The sequence below is a fragment of the Xenopus laevis genome, chromosome 6L, assembly GCF_017654675.1.
Source record: "Xenopus laevis strain J_2021 chromosome 6L, Xenopus_laevis_v10.1, whole genome shotgun sequence".
Lineage (NCBI taxonomy): Eukaryota > Metazoa > Chordata > Amphibia > Anura > Pipidae > Xenopus > Xenopus laevis.
The window spans coordinates 78,099,949-78,122,436 of record NC_054381.1 but is presented as its reverse complement, the minus strand read 5'-3'; the positions used below and the strand labels follow the sequence as shown (position 1 = coordinate 78,122,436).

Sequence of the window (22,488 nt, the reverse complement as noted above, 5' to 3'; positions counted from 1 at the left end):
GACTTTCGGAAGCCCGTTGAGCATCAAAATGCTCCTCAAGCATTTGTAACACAGGGTTTGGGTAGCACTTACCAGGCACGGCAGCAAATCCATGTTAACAATCCCTGTTACCTGTTTCATACAAATATTTGAAACCATTTCTTGAGACAAGTATTGTGTCAGGTGGGGGGGATAAAACCCTTTACTCGAGTGCATCGAATCTCTCTCTCTCTCTCTGGCAGGACTTTGTGTGCATTTTATAAAGCAATGTTTATCAGTTATTCTATTGCCTCTGTAAATCACACATTCAATCTATAATAACAGGGAAAAAAATTTTTGCGCTGTCAGAAATATAAATACTAATTTTTTTAATATGAATAAATCAACTGTTAGAATCTTTCATGCAAACACTGTGCAACATTTAACAGTATGAAGTTTAAAAAAAAAGCAGGACTTGAACCCATGACCTTGTCTTTAATAGGTCATTCACCTAACCACAATGCTATGAAGCCCTTTGGTGTTGGGTGCTGCTGAAAACTTTTCTTTAAGGCTAATATTAAAATAAAATAAAAAATCATTGCTATATTAAGGCTGATGCCAGGGGTTCTATAAAACCTTACATAGATGTATGCATTTTTATGGGGGGAAAGTACTCAACCAAGTATTTTAATGCAATACTTTGCAGATTACTAAAGCCCAGAATTATGATCACAATGCCCATTTATTGATATCCATTTATTTGGCAGTGTCCCACCCACCCAAAAAAAAAAATCATGATTCTGAATTATAAGGGGTAAAAGAAAATGCAGGATTTGAACCCATGACCTTCAGCTTCAAAGTTCATTCACTTAACTACAAGGCTATGAAGCCACTTAACTGGTTAATCTGCTGAAAACATTTATTTAAGGGGAATATACATAGTTATAATAAGTAAAAAAAAAAAAAAATTCACTGCTGTATTTAGGATATTGCCACTTGCCAGGGGTTCCATACAACCTTAAATAGATGTATGCAATTTTTTTTATCTAATTATTTTTTTGTTTTTTATTGGGGGGAAAGTACTCAACCAAGTATTTTAATGCAGTACTTTGCAGATTACCAAAGTCTAGAACAATAATCACAATGCCCATTCATTTATTTCCATTAATTTGGCAGTACCCCCCAAAAACTCAATACATTTTTGTACTAAAAAACAAAGGGTATGGGGCTGACACCGTTTTTGACACGGAGGATTTTGGCAGCAGTCATGGAGCTGAAATATCAAAATTAGTCCAGGCGCCACCTGGTTTCTGTTACTAGTATTGCGCCTATAGTAATTTAGAATCTAGAATTTCTTAACATTGGGACATCGCGGTTCCTTGCACTCAGCGCGACGAGTGCATTTAGCTTGATCTGTTACAGCGCGCCAGACGGACAATCCATACTGGCTGCATCTGTATGCTTGTCATGTAAGTTATGCAGGATGTAAGTGTAACAACATTTGCAAAAATAAATCCCTGCTATGCTGTGAGCATACAGGAAAGCGCAGCAACATTAAACACAGGAGATGTGTTGGTGATGGAACGTTTGGTGATGAGAAAGAGCTTATGTATTAATTTGTATAAATAATAGGACCCCAAACACGGGCTTCTTAGCATCTAAAAATATGTCTTGTCAATAGATTGTACATTGTGGCAACTCCCACTACAGTATTTTTAACCCTTTTAAGTGCCAACAGAATTAAACATTTTGGTTACCCGAAATGCCAGACGTTTTCGGTTTTGTGCTCTCTCACTTTAGGGGCATTTTCTAAGGGGAAACCTATAATTTCATAGGAAAACTATGCATTTTTTTTTTTGAGAGAAGCTGAGCTTTCATGTATTTCCACATCAACACATTGACTGCATTTTTTGTGGGGTAAAAACACTGAAAAATAGGTTTACCCCCCCAAAAGCATATATTTTTGTAAAGTACACATTCTACTGAATCTAAAATGGGTACCCATTCCTTTCTGCTCCAAACTACTGAGTCACAAGCCTTACCCAAAGTTGTAGGTTTTGGTGAAATACCTGAAAATTGCCTCAAAACTTCAACTTTCCAGCATCATGTCGCCCATGTACAGGGTCGGACTGGGGGGCCCAGGGCCCACCGGGACCGCTGTCCAGGGCCCCCCTCTGGCTCCCTCTCTGCGATGATTAGGAGTGCATGAATGAATGTGCCGTGCGCAAACGCCGCTTGGCACCGCAATTTTTTTTTACACAATCTAAATATCGTGCAAGGTGGTCTGGCCTGGTGGGGGCCAGTCCGACCCTGCCCATGTATCATTACGTACCAAGAAAAAGCACCCTAAATATGATTGCCAGGGGTCCTTCAAACCATTTGGTGCCCATTGTGCATAGGTTTACCAAAGTATATGGCATTTAGAGGCCCCAAAATAAAGTTAGCGCATACAAATAGTCCTGTGTGTAACTTCAGCTACTGAAAAATCAACCATTTATGCATTTTTTATGTGGTAAAAACACAAAAATATATGTTTGCCCCCCAAAACCAAATATTTTTGGAAAGTACACATTCTACCAAATCTAAAATGTGTACCCTTGCCTTTCTGCTCCAAACTACTGAGTCGCAATACTTTCCCAAAATTGTCTGTTTTGGTGAAATATCTTAAACTTGCCTCAAAGCTTCAACTTTCCAGCATCATATCGCCCATGTATCATTACGTACCAAGAAAAAGCACCCTACATATGATAGCCAGGAGTCCTCTAAACAGTTTGGTGTCCATTGTGCATAGGTTTACCAAAGTATCTGGCATTTAGAGGCCCCAAAATGAAGTTAGCGCACACAAATAGTCCTGTGGGTAACTTCAGATTATGAAAAATCAACACAATGACTGCATTTTTTATGAGGTAAAAACACAGAAATATATGTTTACCCCCAAAACCATATATTTTTGGAAAGTACACATTCTACCGAATCTAAAGTGGGTACCCTTGCCTTTCTGCTCCAAACTACTGAGCCGCAAGGCTTTTCCAAAAATGGCAGTTTTGGTAAAATACCTGAAAATTGCCTCAAAGCTTCAACTTTCCAGCATTGTATTGTCCATGTATAATTACCAGCATAAAGCATCCTAAATATGAATGCTCAAGGTCTACTAAACATTGTGATACCCAATATACTTAGATTTACCAAACTATGTGGCATACAGAGACCCCCAAATCCCAATAGGGCATATTAATTTTCACGTATGACACTGGCTATTACAACATAAGCACCCAATGAGACCCCCTAACAGTATGGAGACCCTAGAAAACCATATATTTTCCGAAGGTACACATTCTGACGAATCCAAAGCAGGTAATGAAATCTTTCTACTGCAAACGACCAAATCGCAAAGCTATACTTAATATAATGCTTTTTTTGAAATTTCTAATAATTATCACAATGCTTGCATTTTACCCCATTATATACCCCACATACCAAAAGGTATGCTAAATATGAACGCATGGGGATCTACTGAATAGTTTGATGCCTGATTTGAAAAGATTTACCAAACTAGGTGGAATACAGAGACCCCAAATGAAAATAGTGCATATGAATATTCACGTATGACACTCTGACTGCTACAATACAAGCACCTGGTATGTGTATTATGCACTATAAGACCCCCTAACAGTATGGAGACCCTAGAAAACCATATATTTTTCGAAAGTACACATTCTGACAAATCTAAAGCAGGTAATTACATCTTTCTACTGCAAACTACCAAACTGCAAAGCTATGCTAAACATAACGCTTTTTATGAAATTTCTGAAAATAGTCACAAAGCTTGCATTGCACACTTACCTGGGGGTAGCAGTAGATTATACGTTCTATGACACTTAAAGGGTTAAAAACAGTCAATGAATGTTTACTGCATATCAAACTATTATTATGTAAACACAAATAAAAAATAAACACTAGTAGAAAATGTATATGATTCTAAGCTTTAATGATCGCTAAAATGATTACGCCACACAAAAAGTTGTAATCTAACTCTGTTTTTATTCTTTTTACTGGTTTGTTTTTAAACAGGTTATTTACAGAGTACCGGGAGAACACTGCTGAGTGACAGCCTGACATTTCCCTTGCTGAATTTTAGAAGGGGAGACTGCTAGATTCTGTAACAGATGTACCCTTCCAGGCTTTTTTACACCAATAAGTAATTTTTTACTAAGCCAGAATTATTCTTTAGACATTCATGTTTACTTGAAAAAAAAAAAAATTCCTATTTGAATAATACGTTCCATAATTTCTATAGACAAATGATAATCAGGTGTTTTAAAGGTATTATTCTACAAAGAGAAGGAACAGGAACATGTTTACACTTGTGTTCTCTTTGTGTGTTTCCAAAATGAACAAAAATACTATTACATAAATGATCTTTTACTATTATTTTACACTAACACACAATTTAGCATTTAGTTTGTTGTGTATGAAAAATTAAGCATTAGATTTGAAAATACTACTAAATAACTTGTGCTTTTACTAGATAGACTTAAAAGAGCAGCAGACACATATATTCTGATCTTCATGTTTTATGCTTTGTGTTTTTTTAATTATTTTAGCTTTTTGTTCAGCAGCTCTCCAGGTTGGAATTTCAGCAGTTTACCCTGGCAACCAGGCAGTGGCTTGAATGAGAGACTAAAAAATGAGTATCCTCACAGAGCAATTGTTTTTTTAGTTGCCAGGGTCAGTAAAACCTTTTTGGAAGCTGGAAAGATTCAGAAGGGTAATGAAAAAAAACCAAACACAAACAAATTGAAGACTAATTGAAAAGTTGCTAGGAACAGGACAATCCACCAATAACATTCTAAAAGTTAACTCAATAAGGTAGAAGGACCCCAGCTGAAAGTCCAGGGCACATGACTTCTGCTCTGTTCTAAAAATGACACTTTTGTGTGCTCAACTTTTATATGACAATAGTGTTGGACATCAACATTTCAGTACACATTTTACAGAATGCCACTCATAAAGATACACAAAGCCTTTAGGTATTTACAACTTACAGTTTTTTGGAAACAAAAGTATGTGTTCATGGCCAAGGAAACTGCACTTTAAGTTTATTAAATAAAAATATGTAATTTGATATATGTTAAAGTTTGTAGCTGAGACTGTGTTTTTGTTGTATTGTACATATTTGAACCACCTGTTAAATGGATGAGTGTGGAGTGCTTTGCCTAGTACTGCATTCCTTTGTGTCCTAAACGAATTGAAGATTGTGTTGCCTCATCCTTTAGTCTTCAATTTGTTTGTTTGTTTTTAAAGATTTTACTTACCCTTCTGACCCTTTCCAGCTTCCAAAAAGGTGTTACTGACCCTGGCAGCTAAAAAACAATTGCTCTGTGAGGCTACTCATTTTCTAGTCTCTCATTCAAGCCACTGCCAAGGTGCTTGTGAGTGTTTAATTATAAAAGTTATTGGTGTCCAATATTACGTTTGTCTTTGTATTGTTAAAAACCAGAGCACCATGTCTGAAAAACGTTTTTTCTTATCACAAAATAAAAATAACTTCAAAAAAGTTTGAAATATTATTTAGCTTTTTTTATTTTGTGAGTTGGGGGTTCACTTCTGTACATTCAAAAAGGATTTTTAAATGAAATGTGTGTGATATAATTTTTGCAGACAACCATTCTCTTTTGAACTGATTTCCACTTTAGTGCAACCCCTGCTGCCCCACAAATATACTCTGCAGAATTCTAGTGTTCCAAAAAAGGGGGGGTAATGTACTAAAAAGTAAATGCACAAATATTTGTGCAAAAACTTGTTGGCTCTAATACGGGTGGTGGGGGGAGTGCAAGGAAGGAAAGGCAGGTTCTAGTTATAGGGGATTCAATTATTAGAAAGGTGGATAGGGTAATCTGTCGCAAGGCCCCTACATGGCGAACAGTCTGCTGCTTGCCTGGTGCTAGGGTTCGGCATGTGGTGGAACGAGTGGACAGATTATTGGGAGGGGCTGGGGAAGACCCAGCGGTCTTGGTGCACATAGGTACCAATGACAAAGTTAGAGGAGGTAGTGAAGTCCTCAAAAATGATTTTAAAAAACTAGGTGCAAAGCTGAGGGCGAGGACTTCCAAGGTAATTTTCTCAGAGATATTACCTGAGCCACGAGCAACGCTAAGGAGACAGCGGGAGCATAGGGAGATTAATGCGTGGCTGAAAGATTGGTGTAGGGAGGAGGGTTTTGGGTTTTTGGAGAACTGGGCTGATTTTTCAGTCGGCTACAGGCTCTTTGCTAGGGATGGGCTGCACCTCAATGATGATGGTGCAGCTGTTTTGGGAGAGAAGATGGCTAGAGGGTTGGAGGAGATTTTAAACTAGGTGTGGGGGGGGGTTCAGTAAAAGATTCAGTGGAAGACAGGTTAGATGAGATAGTGGGCAAAGAAAGGGAAAATGGGGGAGGAGATTTGGCTGGGGATACTGTTAAGGATAGGGAGGACCACATGTCATATGTTCAATATGGTACCAGTATTAAATGTATGTTTACAAATGCAAGAAGTCTGACTGGTAAAATGGGAGAGCTGGAGCTGCTGGTGGAGGTGAAGGAAAATATGATGTGATTGGTGTGGCCGAAACATGGCTGAATGAGTCGCATGACTGGGCAGTAAATATCAGTGGCTATAATTTGTTTTGGAGGGATAGAGGCAATAGAAAAGGAGGAGAGGTATGTCTGTATGTTAGGCAGGATTTAAAAGCTCATATAAAGGAGGAGGTTATGTTAGAAAATGAGGGGGCAGAAGTCGTATGGGTGGAGTTCTTCACCAATTGTAAAGAATCCAGCAAATTAATTGTAGGAGTATGCTATAGACCCCCTAATGTAAGTGAGGAGGAAGAGACAAAGCTCCTAATGCAAATAGAAAAGGCTGCTAGTTTAGGTAAAGTAATGATAATGGGGGATTTTAATTACCCAGATATTGACTGGAGCAACGGTACTGCCAGATCAGTTAATGGGAACAAGTTTATAAACTTATTGCACTACAATTTTTTAGCACAGGTTGTTGAGGAGCCTTTCAGAAAAAATGATTTAGTGATCTCAAATGACCCAGAACTTATAGCAAATGTGCAAGTCATTGAACCCCTGGGTAATAGTGACCATAATGTTATATCTTTTAATGTCTGGTGCAAAAAACAAAGATATACTGGGGCAACAAAAACTATGAATTTTGGAAAAGCTAATTTTAGTGCCTTGAGGGCTGCCCTACAGAGAGCATTGATTGGGGCATTAGGTTTTCAGCTAAAAACACAGAACAGAAATGGTTGTCCTTTAAAATGATATTAAATAATTACTGTTCTCAATTTATTCCCTTAAGGACTAAACATAGAAGCTCTAAGAATCATCCTGTGTGGCTTAATACAGAAGTAAAGAAGTTAATGGGAAAGAAGAGAAAGGCATTTAAAAACTACAAATCTGTAGGGACAGAAGCTGCATTTAATGATTATAAACACTGTAATAAATGTTGTAAATCAGCAATCTGGAAGGCTAAGAAAAGAAATGAAGAGTTAATTGCGGTGGAGGTGAAAACTAACCCTAAAAAGTTTTTTAAATATATTAATAGTAAAAAGATGCAGGTTGAGAGTGTTGCTCCATTAAATAATGGTACCAGTATGGTTGTAACTGATACAGATAAGGCAAATGTGTTAAATCAGTTCTTTTCTTCAGTGTATACAGTAGAGGAGTCTGGGTTCACAGGCTCACTTAATAACTGCACGAATGGTTCAGCTCAATCTAGTCAGTGGCTGACTCAGGATATGATTCAAAAAGCTTTAATACAAATTAATGTAAACAAGGCTCCAGGGCCTGATGGCATACACCCCCGGGTTCTAAGAGAGCTTAGTTCAGTTTTAGATCAGCCCTTATTTCTGATTTTCTCAGATTCACTGTCATCTGGTAGGGTGCCTATGGATTGGAGAAAAGCTGATGTTATTCCAATATTTAAAAAGGGATTACGATCTCAGCCTGGCAATTATAGGCCAGTAAGCTTGACATCTGTGGTGGGCAAATTATTTGAAGGCTTGTTAAGGGATCACATTCAAAATTTTGTCCTAATGAATGGCATTATGAGCAACAATCAGCATGGCTTTATGAAGGATAGGTCATGTCAGATGAATTTGATTGCATTTTATGATGTGGTAAGTAAGATTCTGGACAGTGGGGGGGCAGTAGATGTGATCTATTTGGATTTTGCCAAAGCGTTTGATACTGTGCCCCACAAACGACTGCTTTCTAAATTAAGGCCTGTTGGGCTTAATGAAGTCGTTTGCACGTGGATAGGAAACTGGCTACAGGATCGGGTACAGAGGGTGGTTGTTAATGGGACATTCTCTACTTGGAGTAAGGTTCTTAGTGGGGTCCCCCAGGGCTCAGTATTGGGTCCACTTTTATTTAACTTGTTCATTAATGACTTAGGGGAGGGTGTTGTAAGTAATGTATCAGTGTTTGCAGATGACACAAAATTATCCAGCCCAATTAATTCCATCCAGGATGTGGCATCCTTGCAACATGATCTTGACCAACTAGCAATCTGGGCAGCTAAGTGGCTAATGAGATTCAATGTTGATAAATGTAAAGTCCTGCACCTGGGATGTAAAAATATCCAAGCCACATATACCCTTAATGGGACTGCACTAGGCAAATCCATTATGGAAAAGGACCTTGGAGTCCTTGTAGATGATAAACTTGGCTGTAGCAAGCAATGCCAGTCGGCAGCATCAAGGGCAAATAAGGTCTTGAGCTGTATTAAAAGGGGCATAGAGTCAAGGGAGGAGGGGGTCATTCTTCCACTGTATAGAGCACTTGTAAGGCCCCATCTAGAATATGCCATACAGTTTTGGTCTCCATCACTCAAACAGGACATTATTGTATTAGAGAGGGTACAGAGAAGGGCAACTAAGCTGGTAAAAGGTATTGAAAATCTTAGCTATGAGGAAAGACTGGCCAAATTGGAGATGTTCACGCTGGAGAAGAGGCGCTTAAGGGGTGATATGATGACTATGTATAAATATATAAGGGGATCATATAATAATCTCTCTAATGCTTTATTTACCAGTAGGTCTTTCCAGCTGACACGAGGTCATCCATTCCGATTAGAAGAAAAGAGGTTCCGCCTAAATATTCGGAAGGGGTTTTTTACAGTGAGAGCTGTGTAGATGTGGAATTCTCTCCCTGAATCAGTTGTACAGGCTGATACATTAGATAGCTTTAAGAAGGGGTTGGATGGCTTTTTAGCAAGTAAGGGAATACAGGGTTATGGGAAATAGCTCAAAGTCCAAGCTGATCCAGGGACTAGTCCGATTGCCATTTTGGAGTCTCTAAGGCAAATTGGAGAGGCTTCAGATGGGTTTTTTTTGCCTTCCTCTAGATCAACTGGCAGATAGGTACTTAATAAAAAAAAAAAAAAGGTTGAACTCGATGGACATGTGTCTTTTTTCAACCTTACTTACTATGTTACTATGTATGTTGAAAGAGTCGAGGTGGATCTTGTTTGCCCTTTAGAACAAAAGTCAAGCCATGGAAAATTGAGGGTACTATGTTCAACTGTTCTGTCCCCAATGCAGCACGCAGCAACACAGAAAAATGATTTGCTTACTCTAGTATCACAGTTTAGAGATGCAATCTCAGAACTCCATGGTAAGATACATCTTCTCACACATAAAATAAAAACAGACTCAGGGGTGAAAGTCAAATCTCACCTTTATCGCCTCCCTCACAGTAGGAAAGGCCTGTGAGGAAGGAGCTGGCACAAATACGTAAGCTTCTTCAACCCTTTTCCTCTAGGGTCCAACACAGGCTTGAGAAGGCAAATCAAAAGGCAATTTCCTTTCCAGACAAGTCTAGAGTCGACCTGCAGCAGAAGATGTCAGGCCCTCCCGCAAATAGGAGTGGTATCTAGCAAAGGGAGGTGCTGGGTCTGATTAGCCTCAGGTGGCTAATCAGTAGCCCTTAAAACCCAGGCTGGTCATCCTCTTGGGATCTCTGACTGAGAAAGACACAGAGAGAGGTGTTGCAACTTGACATATTGAAGTCTGTGCATATGTACACAAATGTCTACCTGCTCAGAGGTTTGTTAAATTGCTGCCAATGTGTTTTTGGTGAACTCTTATTGCTGCTGGAAGCTACAGTATTTTTAAAATCATATTTGGAAGAAAACTGCCTTTCTTTTACAACCTGTTGCTGCCGTCTGAAATAAAAGCCATTTTTCTTTGAGACTTTTGATGGCCTGACACTCTGTGTGAGCCTGCCATAACATTTATGTTTTTTTTTAAATGTATGATGTTCATGGGCCTATTTTATTTAATTGCCATCTTATTCTGCCTCTTTCCAGCATTTTGTTTTCAAATTGACATGAAATTTACACCAGATGTTGATAGTAACTCAATAAATCCACATATACAAAGAAATCAAAACAAATAAGTCCATAAATTAAGTTATATGTAATAAAGTGGAATGACACAGGGAATAAGTATTGAACACGCTTACTGAAATTTATATAATACTTAGTAGAAAAGCCTTTGTTGGTAATGATAGCTTCAAGACGCATTGAAGATGTCGCTAGTTGCATGCATAGCTCAGGTGTGATTTTGGCTCATTCTTCCACACAAACAGTCTTCCAATCTTGAAAGTTCCGGGGACCTCTTCTATGAACTCTGATCTTCAGTTCTTTCCATAGATTTTCAATTGGATTCAAGTTGGTGATTGATTGGGCCACTCTAGCAGCTTTATTTTCTTTCTTTGAAACCATTTAAGAGTTGCCTTGGCTGTGTGTTTGGGAATTGTCTTGCTGAAATGTCCACCCTTGTTTCATCTTCAGCATCTTGGTAGATGGCAGCAGATTCCTATCAAAAATGTCCCTGTACATTTCTTCATTCATCCTTCCTTCAATTATATGAAGTCTGCCAGTACCATATGCTGAAAAACAGCCCCACACCTGATGTTCACACCTCTAAACTTCACTGTTGGTATGGTGTTTTGGGGGTGATGTGCTGTGACATTTTACTCCAAACATGTTTTTTTGCAATGACATCCTAAAGAGTTACATTTTGGTTTATTTATATACAGACCAGACTGTATTCTCCTAGAATTTCGTTGACTTGTCCAAATGTTGTGCAGCAAACTTTAAACAAGCTTCAACATGGTTTTTCTTTAGCAGTGGAGTCTTGCACAGTGAGCATGCATAGAGGCAGTGTCAGCCCATTTGTCCTAAATGCAAACATCTACTGCCAAGCAGTTTTTAGACATTTTTGTATCTAAAATGAAAAAAAATCATGTTTCACATAGTACAATCACATATATCAGAAACATAATTTACTTTATGTATGAGAACACATATTTGGAAAGTTCTATGTCTCCTGAATGTGCCAATACCAAATATATACAGTATAGTTTTATGCAGATTTCTCACTTATATAGATCAAAATCTCCAAGCAATACAACATTTCCAAACACTTAACCAACAGTAGGTTTTCCCTAGAAAACTATGCATTATTAGAAAGAGCAGATTCTGGCAAATCAAAAATGGGTAACTATATCTATGTACCCCAAACTACCATGTTGCAATACTTTCCTAAATTTATAATTTTTTATAGAAATTGGAAGCATTAAGGTAATTTTTCAAATAATCTACAGCATCACATCTCCCACACATCATTAGGTGCCAATGTAAAACACCCTAAATATGATTGCCAGGAGTCCACTGAAAGTTTGATGTCCAGTATGTATAGGTTTACCTAAACATGTGGCATATAGGGGCCCCAAAATGTAGACGCCCAATTTGAGCTGTTCTGTCATTTCAGGTACTGCAAAATCAACACATTTACATAGTTTTTTTGGGGGGGGGGCAAAGGTAGAAACAAGTAAGTTCACCTCCGAAAACCATATATTTTTGGAAAGTACACATTCCCCCCAATCCAAATTGGTATGCATGTCTTTCTACTCCAAAGCACCAAGCTGCAAACCTTTTGGCGATTTTGGTGACATTTCTAAAAAATCACCTCAAAACTTCCATCCTGCAGCATCTTATTTCCCACATACTATTAGGTATCAAGAAAAATCACCCCAAATATGAAAGCTTGGACAGTTTGTTGTCCAATGTACATAGGTTTATCAAAGTACATGAAATGTAAAGACCCCAGAATCTGCTTTGTGCATACTTATTTGATGACTTACATTTACACTAATTTATAAACACTGCCAGGTTTATGCCAGGTACAAAAAAATTATGGTGACCCCTGAAAACCATATATCTTTGGAAGTACGTTCTGACAAGTCCAATGGTTAATTATGTCTTTCTACTTCAAAGTACTCAACTGCGACTGCAACTAAAGGCAGCAGTTTCATGACATTTCTGAAAATCGCCTAAAAATATTGCAATTGGCCACAATCTCTTACATACAATTGCAAAAAACACCCTAAATATTGATGCCAAGGGACTACTGAACAGTTTGATGCTCGATATGCATAAGATATGCCAAAGCAGGTGGCATGTGCGGACCCCAAATATAAATAATGCATTTGGATTTTATCCGCTGCTGATTTGCCTTTTGTAAACAAAGACCCGACTGTGTATTATGTGCCAAAAGACCCTCATAACAGCACAAAGACCCCCCCAAAACCATATATTTTTGGAAAGTATACACTCTGATGAATCCAACAAAGATAAAGAAGTATTTCTACACCAAACTGCAAAGCTTTTCTAAATGTAGAGATTTTTACGTAATTTCTGAAAATAGCCTAAAAATGTTGCACTTTTCCTGCATTTATCTCACACCAAATGTTTTACATACAAAGAAAAATCATCCTTAATATGGACGTCAGAGGTTGTTGGTAATTTTCTTACCAGAACCTTATTATTTACAAGACTCCAATACAAAGAAGGTTCTTCAGAATAACTGATCTATTTACTAGACAAAACATTGGAGTCTTGGGGAGCTTGTCACAATTTCACACTTAGCATGGCACGGAGAGCTTCAAATGTCACATCTCATTTGACAAAATTTGTATACATTTTACAGAGCATTCACTATAAGGAAGATGTACATGGAATTGCCATACATCGTCAAGAAAGTACTTACATCTGAGCAGGTGTAAGCATTACTGGAAAACAATGCACAACAGTTTCCTGTGTCCCAACAGTTTGCAAGCTTTGTGGTCTAACAAATGCTATTTAAATATAGCCAGGGTGTGTTGCTACAATTCTATCTGGTGTTCCTAACTGATGTTAACCCTTTAGCCTCTGGCTGCAGGGCATTTGTATTATGTGAACATAATTTATAGGGCCACAATTAACTCCTTCATTCACCTGGCTTAGGTTTTGTCTATGCGTATATAGGGAAGAATATTGGCGAGTGGCCGTCATTGGTGGTCCATTCTCCTTATTAATTCATCATTCCCCTCTGAGATGTGAAACACGTCTCATATTATTGTATGTGGCTAGAGATATTAATCTGAGAGGAGGCCACCAAGACAACAGTGGATGTGTGTTATACACAACAGTGGCCTGTGAGTTATAATTCTTTTTCTCTCTCAGACTAAAATGAGGAAGTACAAGAATAGGAGTGTAGCTTGATTTTCATAGCAAGACAGAGAAGAGTCAATACAGGGCTTACTTTCTGCTCTAGGAAATGACTCAGCTACGCATCGTTGGCACTCAGGAAACCTTACAATAGTGAAAATGTAGCATGTCATAAGAAACCATTATATAAATTGGATTATACACATAAACTAGTTAAACCATTTTAAATGTAAAAATTCATATAGAAAATCCTAATATGAACCATAATATAATTTTGTCCCCATAAATAACTGGTTTAAAGTCAGATAGTACACTAAAATCAAATGAGAGCTGAAGCAGGGGAGGAAGTATAGCTTATGACTCAAAGCATAATTCTAACAAATAAATATAGACCAAGTACCAATGCTAATATGACTAGGATAGACTTAAAGAAACTTCTAATGAAGTTGTTTAACTAGCTGTAAACTTTATTTTATCATTTTAAAAGAACCGAACCCTTCTTTAGAAATATTACACTTGTTGTTGCAAATCTACAACCTTGGCTATATGACATTAAACAAAAACCTTCTTTCTCCTATGAAAACACATATTAATCTAAAGTCATACGGTTTTGGATGGCTGTTCTATTTACTTGGACAACCTCTATATTTGTGGCTTTGATATATAACAGACTTAATATTATATGTGGGGCTAGTCACGGAATCTAGGCTCTATTCAATACTATTATTAGTACATGAAAGAGTTCTATTAGTATGGGGTCTATTATTTTGTTTATGTCAGTGCAGTTTACACATAACCAGCTACATAAAGAGCTGGGGTCTTGGGGCAATATTACAGGAAACTTCCCTTCTAAAACCTTTTTAAACAAAAACAATTTTAACTTTGTTGTTTTCACAACTAATCTATGAAACACAGTAAAACATACAGAGAGAAACTGCTTCATTATCACATTTCCATTTTTGTCAATTTCACACAATTTAACTATATCACATTCAATACTGTATAAATTGAAGGCATAACCGGCCTTCGTATTAGTCAATCAGTTCATTATAAGGGAAACTCCAATCAGAGAGACCTCAAGACTATGAATAGGCATATAAAGAAATACTCAACAGTCACTTTGGTTTTCGGTTAACTCAGTAGTCTTGCACAGTTTTAAGAGTTCTTAAAGTTTTAAAATATTTTATTTGATTTTCATATTAAACAAATGAAATCAAAATGACAACAAATGTTATGCAGATGAAGAAAATATGTTGCAAAGGAGACAATGGCATGATAGTATCAAAACTATATCATTCATGAAAAATAACAAAAAACAAAATAAAAATTAACTAAGCCAGTGGATGCACAAGTAATAAAAGAAAGAAAAAGCCCATTTATCATCTGGAGTGTCAGATAGGTCATCTAACTATTGAAGAAAGCGCATTATTTGATCGCCAGAATTGGAGTTACAGATTTCAAAATAAGGAGACCAAACCAGCCTAAAAGAATCTTTGGAAATACTTCCTTTAGTTTTAGTTATTAAGGCTTCTTGCCAAGTAAGCTGATTCATATAAAAGATGATGTCCGATAATGAGGGGGGTTCCTTTTGTAACCAGAAATTAAATAAAGCTTTCCTAGAAGCAGCTAGAAAAAAGGAAGTCAATAATTTACTTTCATGGGAGATAATATTTGACTTAGGATTTGCAGAAAGCATATTAATATCTAGATGCAGTAAAGCAATACATGGAGATCGTTTAATTTTTATCTTCAGTCTAGAATTCAAAAAATTAGTAACTTCCCTCCAAAAAAGGTTAATTTATGGACAGGACCATAAATAATGAAAAATTGACACATTAGTCTCGTCACATTTAGGACAAAATGATATAGGACTATTAGAGGTACTTTTAGCAAACATTTTCCCATATCCTAAATGAATAAGCTTAAAGTGTTGTATTCTCCAACTCTCTGCCAAAATTAATTTATTATAAGTATTAATAGATTTCACCAAATCTGAGGGAGACACTTGACATTGTAAAAACTCAGTCCATTTAATGGACGATTTAGATAATGGATGTGAGTCTGTACCATAAATATTCCAAAATTTTTTAGATAAAGAGTTAATTGAAATCAAACAGGGGAGTTCCAAAAATTCTGCCAAATCATCTGCTAGCTTGTGGTCAGCTAAAATCAAATTGTTTTTATCATGCAGTAGAGAAAGACCGCATTGACAAGCTAAGTAATAATATCTATCAGATTCATTAAGCTTGTACTCATTTTTGAGTTTTGACCAAGACAATAAAGTTTTCTTATGTGGATCAAATAAGTCTTTAACTAAGACTAGTAAATTTCTCTTAGCAGAAAATAGAAAGGAATCAGACTTTTGATAATCTGAGGGTTTAAGTAAGAGCTTTGCTGGCATGAAAGGGGTTTCTGTATAACTATACCCATGTTGAGAGAATAAATGTTTCCACACAAAAATAGAATCACGATAAAGAGGATTCCTTTCAAAGTCACAAGGAACATTTCCCCATTTGCTATGTAAAACAGATAAAATATCAAAGAAGGGTTCTTGAAAGATCTCAATGTCAGGGTTTGTAAATTTATTGCCTTGAGAGATCCACTCAATACAGTATCTAGTGAGGGCTGATAAATTAAAAGCTCTAAAGTTAGGAAGATTTAACCCTCCTAGTTTAACTGGAGCTCTTAATTTATGAAGTGCAATTTTTGCCTTTTTACCATTCCAAATAAATTTATTTAAGGCAGAGTCAAGTTTCTTAATATCAAAATGTTTTATAAGCAAGGGGAGATTAATTAATGGATATATTAACTTGGGAAATATCAAAGATTTAAAAAAGAGTGCTCGTCCCTTTATATTAAGGGGAGAATTAGCCCATTTTTCACACATGGAAAAAACCTTTTGACAGGCTGGAGTGATATTCAAAGAATATAAATTATTTAGATCTGATGGAATTATTAATCCTAAATATTTGATCTGATTCTTTGGGTTTTTAAGTTGGAATTTCTTAAGTAAAGATTTAGAAAAAGAACCATAAATATTCATTACTTCCGATTTCTCAACATTAATTTTATAACCAGAGAAGGACTGAAAGTCTTGGAATAAATCAAAAACAACCTTAAGTGAGGACTCAGGATTTTTTAAAATTAGTAATAAGTCGTCGGCAAAGGCTAATACCTTGAGATGTCTTCTATTAATGGTAATTCCCGAAATTGACTTGGATTGATCAAGGAAACGAATTAGTGGTTCTAGAGCAATATTAAATAAAAGGGGCGACAAAGGACAGCCCTGTCTTGTCCCTTTAAATATTTCAAAAGGTGGCGACCTAGCTCCCCCCAAAATTATTTGTGTTCTGGGATTTTTGTAAAGATATTTGATATATTGGAAAAAGGGGCCTGTGATACCAAATTTCTTAAGGCAAACAAATAGATGATCCCAGGTAATATTATCAAACGCCTTTTCAGCATCAATATTAAAAATAGAACTGGGGATTTTATGTTTTTTGGCGAAGTATAAGATATGGATCAGAGCCCTAATATTCTTTACTCCTGACCTATTCTTAATAAAACCATTTTGGGCCTCGGATATTATAGAGGGAAGAATTAAAGAAAGCCTATCGGCAAGGACCTTGGATAGTATCTTGATATCTTGATTTAACAAGGAAATAGGCCTATAGGAGGAGGGAAGGGATAAGTCTTTGTCTTTTTTTGGGATAACTCTAAGATTTGATATTTCACTAGAAGGTAGGCTCTTTCCAAAGAATAATATATCATTGAATAGGTTTGTTAAAAAGGGTGAGATTTTATCTTTCATAATTTTGCAGTTTTCAGATTATTAATAATAGTGGACACTTCCTCAGAGGAAATTGGACTATTTAGCTTTTCAAACTGACCCTTTGAAATCTGGGGGATTTTACAATTTACAAAGAATTCTTGCATTTTCTCAAAGTTTATATTTGGATTAGAGTACAAATCTTTTTTAAAAATCTTTGAAAATGCTTACAATTTTATTGGTATCATTTGTTAGCTGATCATGAGTATCTTTAATCTTAATAAATTTAGCCTGCTTATTTTCAGCCTTGGTAAGATTAAAAAGCAAATTATTTGCTTTGTTACTTAAGTTTTTAAGCCTAGCCTGCGAAAAAGATGCAAAAAAATTTTGTCTCAATTTAATCCATATTTTAAGTTCATCTAAAATATTCTTATATTTTTGAGCATTCTCAAATGAGGGATGTTGTTTAAATCGAATGTAAGAGATGCTTTGTCTTTTACTCAACTCAAGAAAGTTTTTGTGAACTTTCCTAAAGAAGTGAGATTTAAAAGAAGATATTTCCCCTCTAACCACTGCCTTCCAAGTTTCCCATAATAAGGATGGATCTTTTGAATGTAATTTGTTTTCCTTGAAAAACAAATCCCATCTGCTATGTAGCATCTTAATGAAGTCTGGATTATCTTTAAGTGAATCAGGAAAGGACCAAGAGACATAGTTTCTAGGTGCAGGTGAAATGGAGACCACAAATGAGATTGGTGCATGGTCTGAGATATTAATTTCTCCTATAGTTGCTTCAATAGTTCTATTTATCAGATTATTGGAAATTAGAAAATAATCTATTCTTGTACCTACATGATGAGCAGATGAGAAAAAGGTAAAATCTTTTTCAGCAGGGTGAAAAAGTCTCCAAACATCATTAAGGTTAGTATCTCTGCAAAAATTATGTAGGAGCATAGATTTCTTACAAGGATTATTCAATTTTCAATCCGATCTGTCTAAAGAACTAAGAAAAGACTCATTTAAATCTCCTGCTAGAATTATATTGTTAGCAGGAAGCATAGAAATTTGTTTTTTGAGCCAATTAAAATAATCAGACTTAGAACTATTTGGAGCATAAACGGAACACAAGTGCCACACAACATCATTAATGAGTACTTCAGTGTAAATAAATCTGCCAAGTTCATCTTCTATCGACTTTGTTATAGCAACATTCAGTTTACGATGAAATAAAATAGCTACTCCACATTTTTTCTTAACAGCAGGGGAGAAGGCTAGCTCACCAACCCAATCTTTTTTCAACCAAGCATTCTCTGAACCATTAAGATGGGTTTCTTGTAGGAATGCTATGTCACATTTGGTATTTTTTAAACTACTAAGTATACTCCTTCTCTTAGAAAAGTGATTTAATCCATTGACATTCCAGGGAACAAAGGACAAGGAATATGATCTAGATGAAGACATCAACCTGAAAGATGAGCTTGAGCTGATTTAAGTAAAATAATACATATATAGCTACATCCACTGGTATAAACAAAACAGAGCAAACAATACTGATCAGTAATAACATGTAAAATTAAAAGATAGTGACTTATAGAACCGAATAACAAATTTGGTATACTAAGTAATAGGACACTTCCTTTTTTCCCTAAGGATGGAAAACTAACAACTCTCTCTCTATGAGACGAGTTAAACAGAGAATATAACACCCACTACAGGGTCATATTGAAGAAAAAGTTTATTCCCTTTTAGAGTCAAGTATCAGGGATCATATCTTCTTCACTGGCATGTGGAAGACTGCCTGTTCTAGGAGGAAGTGGAGATCTCGACCTAGACCTAGATTTGGTCTGAACTTGAGAAGGTTTTGAGTCCTTAGAAAATCTAGACTGTTGAGGGGTATCGTATCTCTTCCATCTTTGATCCTTTGGGGGAGAGCCACGTTTTGAGTTAGATGGTGTTACCAAAGCAAGATTTCCATTATTCTTCTTTTCCATATGTGAAACAAAAGTGTGCGCCTCTCTAGGATCACTAAAAACCCTGGCTCCAGAAGGCAGAAAAATCTTAAGTTTAGCAGGATACATCAAGGCAAAATTGATATGAAGATTAGCCAGTGATTGGCAAGTTTTGGAAAATTCCTTTTGTTTTTGAGACAGAAGCAATGAGTAGTCTTGAAATATCAAAATTTTATTTCCTTCAACATCAAGTGTATTCAATTTTTTGTAGGCTTGAAATAATCTATTTTTATCTGTGTAGTCCAGGTATTTGACAATTACTGCTCTTGGTCTCATGGGTTGGAGATCTTTAGGTGGACCAATCCTATGAAGTCTCTCTATTTTGAAACATTGACAATCCTGAGGAAGACCCAATTTGATGGGAATTGTTTTGGAAATTAACATGTTTAAGGAATCATTCTGGAAAGATTCAGGTATGTTTATGAATCTGAGATTGTTTCTCCGAGATCAATTTTCCAGGTCATCCACTTTCAACTTAAGCTCTTGATTTTGTTTCTCTAAAGAGTCCAACCTGGATGAAGAATCAATCATATCATCTTGGAGTTGAGCAACCACATCCTCGATCTCGCCAAATCTTTTATCATGTGTAGAGAGCTTTTCTGAGATGCTAGTAATTTTGATCTGCAGTTTGTCAATGGCCTTACTAATTGTTGACTCTATAACTGGATTGATGAGTCTGGCTACTTCAGCAGCAATAAGAGAGTAGTCGTCAGATAAAGATGTTCTTGTAGGAGCAGAGTTGTGAGATAAGAAAATATTAGTATCCCTATCCTGTAGCTTTACATTTTTCTTGTTAGCCTTCTCATATGTTTTGCCATTAGCTTTAGAAGACATTGTGAAGGAAGGAGAATACGTTTTCATATATTAGAAAACCAGAGCACAATCCCAATATTAATAACTTTTATTACAAGTCAATTTTTCCTTTTTGTTTTATTCTTTGTCTCTGTTTTCCTTTCACAAAGAAGTAACCATTGATTTGTTGCTATGGTTACAATCCTCCTCAAGCAATTGCAACATTGTATACAATAAAGGTGTAACAAAAGTATCAGTGAGGACAGCAATCACTAACAATGTTTAGTCTTAGTCAGCAGAGAGATAACTGTTTTTTTGTGACAAATTCCTGTCACTAAGATTGAGACAATGTGACACAAAATAAGACTCAGCAAGCAGCTCTGACTAAGTTAGCTGATAACTCAGTGTCCCAGCAGGAAATCAGAGGCCACCATTTTGTTAGAAATATGTTGCTTAGAACTTGCCACAACTGACTCAAAATGTAGTATATAACCAGTATGCAGCAGAGCCCCCGGTTAAGAGAACCGCAAGTTCACAGGTGAATCTCGAAAACAGCGTGGGCTTGACAAATGCAATGGCAGAATGTGAGGTAACTAAAGAGCTCAGCACATCAGGAACACCTCAGCAGTCATACGAAGCCAAATCACCAAAAAACCTGCTTCCTCTCTTCTCCTCTGGCTCTCCTCACTCCGGGAACCAACACGAACAAATTTCAAATGAAGAGAACTGCTTCTATGTGCCGACTCTAGACCCTGGTAAGCAGGAGCTCTACCTCTGTGCTTCCATCACCTCAGGCGCCGAACAGGAAAGTTTTAAGAGTTCTTAATCAGGCCATGAATCCAATATTGGAATAGGCAAACATGTAAAAATATCAGATATGAATGGCAAACTGCTCTTTGTACTCAGAATTTCCTTCAATGAGGGCTGTGATCAGTGATAGCTGTTCTATTTGAAAACGATTGAAATATAGTGGATAATCTCAACAGCTACTGATGGAGTTTTGCTTGTAAATCAGATCACCAACCTGGAAACAAAGAGAAAATGTGACAATATCTGGTGTTCTGGAAATATTGACCTGAGTAACCTAGTATGCTAGCTAAAGATATCTAATCAAGCTGTACAAACTGTCAGTAAAGAGAGGTGGTTGTGTATTTATGATATTGGTGAAGGATGTTTACTTGTGGTTAATTCAAATGGAGTAAGTCCACAACACCTGATAGGATTGTTGCAGAGAATTAACAGGGCAGCTGGGAGTAAATCCAACCAAGTGCTGCCAGTAATTGTGCTGTTGAAAATGGGATGGTACAAAGACACATAACTCCACTTAATATCATTGTAATTTGCAAATGTCTCACAGAATTGATTTTTTTTTTTTTTTTTGTACTGAGCTCTATTGTCCAAGACAATGGACTGGGGAATACAGTGTCTGGGGAAAATGTAATTGTATAAACTGTCAAATACAACTTATGCTGTTTCCTTCTTACAACAAAACAAATATGGATCAATCATAACTAGGAAATATCTGTAACAAACCCCCTCTTGTACCTTTATACTTTTAGCATAAATGAGAATGACAAATTTAATATATAGTATTCATCCTTATTATCCATATTCTAATCATTTATTTCTACAAAGTTGGCTCTTACATTCTTATTTTAAGGTTATTGGCTGAGATCAACAATAAATCCATTAAGTTACATCGGGTTGAAAAAAGACAAAGTCCATCAAGTTCAACCCCTCCAAATGAAAACCGAGCATCCATACACACACCCCTCCCTACTTTCACATAAATTATAATATACTAACTATAGAATTTAGTATCACAATAGCCTTTGATATTATGTCTATCCAAGCAATCATCCAATCCACTCTTAAATGCATTAACAGAATCAGCCATCACAACATCACCCAGCAGCGCATTCCACAACCTCACTGTAAAAGAACCACCTACATTGCTTCAAATGAAAGTTCCTTTCTTCTAGTCGGAAGGGGTGGTCTCTGGTACGGTGATCCTTTTTATGGGTAAAAAGGTCTTCCATCCCTCTAACCAGTTTAGTTGCACTTCTCTGAACTCTCTCCAGCTCATTTATATCCCTCTTAAGGACTGGAGTCCAAAACTGCACTGCATACTCCAGATGAGGCTTTACCAGGGACCTATAAAGAAGCATAAATACATTTTCATCCCTTGAGTTAATGCCCTTTTTTATACATGATAGAACTTTATTTGCTTTAGTAGCCACATAATGGCACTGCCCAGAATTAGACAACTTATCTACAAAAGATCCTTCTCATTTAAGGAAACTCCCCAAGATCCTTCTCATTTAAGGAAACTCCGAACACACTGCCACTTAGTGTATAACTAGCATTTATATTATTTTTGCCAAAGTGCATAACCTTGCATTTATCAACATTGAAC

At 36.5% G+C, this 22,488-nt stretch overlaps 1 protein-coding gene and 1 long non-coding RNA gene across 4 annotated transcripts in view; one reads left to right on the top strand and one right to left on the bottom strand.

Moving 5' to 3' along the window:
• LOC108719066 (transmembrane protein 245) overlaps nucleotides 1–4,612 on the top strand; it is a 173,049-nt gene extending 168,437 nt beyond the window's left edge. For all 3 annotated transcript variants that reach the window (XM_041566221.1, XM_041566220.1, XM_018267675.2), the window contains one exon: nucleotides 4,030–4,612. In XM_041566221.1, coding sequence (XP_041422155.1) covers nucleotides 4,030–4,066 — 37 coding nt within the window. In that variant the 3' untranslated portion in view covers nucleotides 4,067–4,612. The remainder of the gene's footprint in view (nucleotides 1–4,029) is intronic.
• Nucleotides 4,613–15,543: 10,931 nt separating this feature from the next.
• On the bottom strand, nucleotides 15,544–22,074 carry LOC121394666. Its single transcript, XR_005961911.1, has 2 exons — nucleotides 22,024–22,074; nucleotides 15,544–21,096 (listed from the first exon to the last, which is right to left on the bottom strand). It is a non-coding gene; the product is annotated as an uncharacterized LOC121394666 (long non-coding RNA).
• Nucleotides 22,075–22,488: the final 414 nt, after the last annotated feature.